Raw genomic sequence first — 5,530 nt, forward strand, 5'->3', positions numbered from 1 at the left:
ACCAGCCGGGGCTCTGCTGGGAAGGGAAGTCACCCTTTGAAAAGAGTGGTCCCGAAAGGCAACCACCAGTTTATTTTGGAAGCCGGGTGAGGGCAGCTCTGTCCCAGGCTGGGACCCGTCCGCCTGTGTCCGTGCAGCCCAGGCTGGTGTCACGCTGTCCTTCCAGCCTGGGGACAGCAGGAGCTGCCTTGCATGACACAAAAGGCCACGCGGTATGTCACGTAGAGGGTGGCTGAGAGGATCAGGCCCCCACAGACGAGGACAGGGACAAGGTCCCCCTGCAGCCCATCCTGGCGGGGGGAGCCCGGCGGAGGGGAGCAGGAGTGGGCGAGCTCATCCAGGGTGCAGGCGGGGGGACAGGCTGTGCAGTTGGTGGCCGAAGCGCCCTGGCACGTGTAGCAGGAGGGGTGGCAGCTGGCACAGATGCGGGCCGCGTTCCCGGCGGCTCTCTGGGTACGGCCGTAGTGGCGTGGAGGGCAGTAGGGGAGGCAGGAGCGCTGGTAGGCGTACAAAGGGCTGCTGCACTCTGCGGGGGGACAGTGGCCTGAGCCAGGCTGCGGGGCCACCCGGGGACCAGAGCACCGTCCCCTCCTGCCCAAAACCTCACCCTCGCATGCTCCCTGCGTGTCCCGCCTGATGCACTTGTCCATGGCAGAGGCTGCAAAGCGCCTGGCTGTCATGTCCTCCTCGGTGCCGTGGAGGTGCAGGATGAAGCTGGTCAGCAGACCTGAGGGCAGGGGGGGCAGCACTTGGTGCTGACAGCGGCCGCCTTCCCACCCTCCAGGGTTTGGGATCCACAAGCTGGTGGAAGCGGGGCTGGAAGACCTGGGGCCACACAGAGGAGGGCAAGCAGTGCCCCCTCCCTGGCTGTGTGCTGGCCGGGGAGACCCTCAAAGCAAACACACACGGCTCTGCAGAAAAAGGGGGCTCTGGCCAGCCCCCGCGCCCAGGAGGAGCGGGAAGAGGAGAAGCCAAGTTGCTAATCAAAGAGGAGGAAAGAAGAGGCAAAACCAAGCAGGCAGTGGGTGACCTTGGTGAACGGGGTTGGCTTCCCCGGGGCCCTGGACACCCACCCGTGTTATAGGCATCGCCCTTGTTCTCTAGCCAGAGCGTCCAGGTCCCGTTGGGGTTCTCGTCCCAGAAGTGCGTGGACATGAAGGTCCAGTCCATGTAGCCCTGCTGGCTGGTGTCATACGGGCTGGAGGAGAGAGGGGAGCCAGGAGTGAGAGCCCAGGGGCTGGAGGGGAGGGGTGCAGCCCAGGGAGGCCCCAGAGTCACCCTGTTCTTGGTATAAGGGGGCGTTGCCAAGACGTGGCAGGGGGCACAGAGGAGTTTTGGGCATGGTGAGCCCTTCCCTGAGGGGGAGAGTCTCCTGGCCCCGGGAGAGGCTGGGGGAGGAGACCCCCAGCAGCTGCTAAGTCTCACTGCAACATGCTCCCTGCTTACCGCACGGTCACCAGCGTGGACGTGGTCCCCATCGGGCTGGTCAGCGCGATCACGAGGTCCCCCCTGCGGCTGTAGCTCAGAGAGAGCTGGACCTGGACGTGCTCCAGCGAGCGGATGCGCTTGGTCCTCCCCAAGCAGGAGGAGACGGATGTAGAGACTGTGAGCTTGGAGCCGATGTTCCTACCAGGAAGGAGACGGAGGTGAGGGCACCTCCCCCTGCTCCAAGGGCACCCTGCCCCTCTACCACAACTCCTAAGCGCAGCCCCGTGGTTACAGCAGGAGCTGACCCCTTCCTGGGAAGTGTCGCTTGTTCCTGCAATGGGCACAGCACGACTTTGGTACAAAAAGGTCCCTGCGTGAGGTTGGACCCAGGGGGAGGTGGTCCCTTACCGGGGGGCGTGAAGAGCCTTGACCGAACACCTCCGCTGAGGCCGAGTTCCTGTCCATGCCTTGGCCATCTCCACCAGCAGACCAGCATCCAGGAGCCCGTAGCCATAGTGGTGGCTCACTGAAAAGCAGATGCCACCCGAGAGAGGACACGTGAGTCCCTCCCTCTGCACTGAGAGCGAACGGGGAGCTCCTGCCCCAGGCCTGCTGGCAGGAATTTGAGGGGCAGCAGGTCCCCCCGCAGCCAGGGGAGAGGAGCCGGAGCAGGCAGGGCAGGGCAGGCAGCGGCTGAGCCCCCAACTCACCCTTGCGGCCGACCCCGTTCACAGCCCAGTCCTCTGCCTGCAGGTGAGCGGGCTTGGAGGCCCTGATGACAAGGTGCTGCAGGTCACGCCAGGTCAGTGCTGGGCTGGAAGCAGGGAGGACATGGGGACAGAGGTCTCTTCAGCTAAGGTAGCTGTCTGGGTCGAAGCTGGTCCTCCCCCAACCTCTTTCACTGCCAAAACGGGAGCAGCAGAGACCTCCGGAGGACAACTCTCCTCCTGCCTCTGGACACTCTCCCGCAGTGTCCTGGGAGAAGAGGCTGCCCCGCCTGAGCCTGGGGAGACCCCAGCTCCATGCTCCCAAACCTCCCTGCTAGCAAAGTCCCTCTTCCTCGTCCCTGCAGGGCCCAGGGGAGTCACCAGGCGCTCCCCAGGGACTGTCCCGCTGCCGCATGGCACCTACTTGGCCTCCAGCGCGAGGGCGATCACTCCTGCGGCCAGCGGAGCCGAGGCGGAGGTGCCCGTGTGCTTGTCGGTGCAGCGGTGGTGCAGGTCGGTGGTCACCTGGGGGGGAGAGGAGGGGTCTCAGCACCGTTGTCAGCTGCTGGAGCAGAGGGCAGGACTGGCTGGAGTTGGGTAACTTCAGTAAATGCTCCCTCTGGGTCCCTTTGTGCTTTTTGGGGCCCAATCCAGACACTTTAATAAAGCCTCCCTGTCCCTCCCCAAGTGAGGAGGGCTCGGATGAGCCTGCTCTGTGCTGGGAACCAACGTCTGCCCGAGGGTCGCTGCTCCAGCAGAGCCAGCATGGCACTCACGATCTGCACCTCGCTCGTGGTCCTGCTGCTGTAGGTGGTGGTGAGGATGGCGGAGCAGCCCTCGCTGTACCGGGGCCTCTGGCCCCCCGCCAGGACGCTGCCCACTGCCAGGGTGTAGATGCTGTTGGCGTAGCCATCACAGTTGCAGTTGTCGTAGTTGATCCCGCCGTTGCCAGAGGCCCAGATGAAGATGGAGCCGAGGCCGCCCCGTCCCTGGCAGCGAGGAGGCAAAGGGGGGTGAGCAGGGAGTCCTCATGCCAGTGAGGTCCCCGAGGCCAGTGCTGAGCTTACTTTGGTGACCCCCCTGTAGAAGGCCTTCCTGGCCAGCACGCCTGGCCCGTCCACAGTCTTCCCATCGTCCTCGGGACCCCAGCTGGCGCTGTAGATGTGGATGTGCTGGGGGCGCAGGCTGAGGGACCGAGCCTCCACCATGTCCGTGATGGGACCGTCCAGCATCCGCACGCCTGCAGGGCCAGGGCAAGGAGCAGGAGCACTCGGGAGGCCACGCTGGCTCTGGGTGGACATCCTCAAAGCTCCTCGTTAAGCCCTTTGCAATTAAGCCCAGTGAGTTCTCCCAGCTTTTAACCCCATTTGCCACACTTGCTTCTGCAGGGGAGCCAGAGCCTGCATGGTGCTGGTGCTGCCTGCCGGAGCCCCGTGTCACGGTGGGCGTTAAACCCCCAGGGAGCACCGAACCCCAGACCGTGGCTGGGCAAGTGGTAACACCGCAGCACCCCCTACCCCCTCTGCGAGCCTCCAGCTGCCCCCAGAGCAGCCTCACGTCCCCCCAGGGTGCTGGAGCTGGTTCGTGACTCCCATCCCACCAACACGCCAGAGCCATGGCTCACCTCCGACTTTGGCGTTGTATGCAACGCCTGCTCCGCAGATTCGGTTGTTGGCTGCAGCCCCCCTGCACAGCGTGTCCCGTGCCTGAGGGGCAGTTAGCCCGTGAGCTGTCCTCTGCGAGGGGTGAAGGGGCCTGGGATGGCCTCAGCCCCCGGAGAGATAAAAGCACCCAGCACAGGGAAGAGATTTGCTTGGACAATGAGCCAGCAAAACTCACCGGTTCTCATCCCTGGTGGTGTACCTGGGCTGGGGATCGGGGTCATCACTGTTGAAGTCGTAACTTGCCAGGGGGTCCTGTTGCAAAAAAAGGCACTGATGTGAGCAAACTGCCTTTCGGTGTGGGCTCTTGCTCAACACAGGCGCCTGGCAGCATGGGTCGCCCTGCCTGCCTGCGAGCTCACTGCCTGCCTAGCCCGGAGGGGGCAGGGGGGGGGCCCCTCCGCACCCAGCAACTGCGTGGGGTTAACCTGGAGCCATCGGAAAGGGGGGGGTCACTAGAGGAGCACAACCCTGCAGGTCGCTGTGCTGCTTCATCGTACCCAGGCTCGCGTTCACTGAGAAAGCAGAGCACAGAGATAAAAGGGAGATTGTAGCAGTTGGATATTTAGCTGAAACACAATTGGTATTTACAAATACTTTTTCATTTCTAAGCTTTTAACGTAAACTGACTGGTCTATGGCTAGCAGACATGAAATCATCAGAGTTCTGCATTTTGCTTTTCGACCTGTGTTATGAAGTGAATTTGACTTTGCTTTCCTTTGCAGTGCTGTGCTTTTTGGGTACCTAACTGTGCATTTGAAAATCACGTAAACAAATGGGCTTTGCGGCTTCTGTGATACGGTTTCCTTGACTGCTTTAGAAAAGATACGGCCGTTTTACTGATCTAATTTGTCCCGTGGCTTACTGAAATATGCTGTGAACGTACTGGAAACAGTGATAACTGTTTTATAGTTCTCAATGTTTAATCATTTTACATGTTGATGCAATGTTATGTTTACACAGGAAAAAAAAATCCTAAATGTTAAATTCCTAAGAATTCTTTTAAATAGTACGTAAGGTGTGACAGCAGCACCAGGGCTGTACCTCAGCTGTGTACTCAGTTAAGTGAGATACCAGCTCTTGTAGAGTTTAACTGGCTTAGTGTTTACAGTAACAAGCATTACATTAATTAAATATACTGCATCTTTATGTATTAAAAGCTTAAAAATTACTAATCTTTTAGAAATGACTATTGCATTGTGCCTGTCATACTTTACCCTCATATATTACACGGGGGTGTAATTGATTTGGGATCATCATGCGTAAGGATGTGCTATACTTAAGTAACGATGCTGTTGGTGCAGAGGAGTGACGTTCCTCCCAAGTATTCTTAAATGAAGACTTTGAGGAAGTATATTTTTTGTCAGATTTATGTTCATTGCATTTACTGACCAAACTTCCTGCTTCTTTTTCAGCTAACTGCTTTCCGTGAATGCAGACACGGTTCAAGGTGATAATTTTCTTCCCGTTACAGCAAGACTGAAACATATCCCAAAATATATTGAAAATATATATTTTCCTGAGAGATTGTGCTATATATATCAGAGGTTTACATTTTTGCTGCAATATCTCAAAGCTCCTCGTTAAGCCCTTTGCAATTAAGCCCAGTGAGTTCTCCCAGCTTTTAACCCCATTTGCCACACTTGCTTCTGCAGGGGAGCCAGAGCCTGCATGGTGCTGGAGCTGCCTGCCGGAGCCCCGTGTCACGGTGGGCGTTAAACCCCCACGGCACCA

The 5,530-nt window shown here is 58.8% G+C and overlaps 1 protein-coding gene across 1 annotated transcript in view; it reads right to left on the bottom strand.

Moving 5' to 3' along the window:
• Positions 1-149: 149 nt before the first annotated feature.
• PCSK4 (proprotein convertase subtilisin/kexin type 4) overlaps positions 150-5,530 on the bottom strand; it is a 9,321-nt gene continuing 3,940 nt past the window's right edge. The window contains exons 7-16 of the mRNA XM_035896566.1: positions 3,760-3,841; positions 3,203-3,375; positions 2,912-3,124; positions 2,560-2,660; positions 2,139-2,242; positions 1,837-1,954; positions 1,447-1,626; positions 1,074-1,198; positions 608-727; positions 150-526 (exon numbers count right to left, since the gene is read on the bottom strand). Of these exons, the coding sequence (XP_035752459.1) occupies positions 150-526; positions 608-727; positions 1,074-1,198; positions 1,447-1,626; positions 1,837-1,954; positions 2,139-2,242; positions 2,560-2,660; positions 2,912-3,124; positions 3,203-3,375; positions 3,760-3,841 (1,593 nt within the window). The remainder of the gene's footprint in view (positions 527-607; positions 728-1,073; positions 1,199-1,446; positions 1,627-1,836; positions 1,955-2,138; positions 2,243-2,559; positions 2,661-2,911; positions 3,125-3,202; positions 3,376-3,759; positions 3,842-5,530) is intronic.

This window comes from Egretta garzetta, unplaced genomic scaffold (assembly GCF_000687185.1).
Source record: "Egretta garzetta isolate BGI_Z169 unplaced genomic scaffold, ASM68718v1 scaffold936, whole genome shotgun sequence".
Classification (NCBI taxonomy): domain Eukaryota; kingdom Metazoa; phylum Chordata; class Aves; order Pelecaniformes; family Ardeidae; genus Egretta; species Egretta garzetta.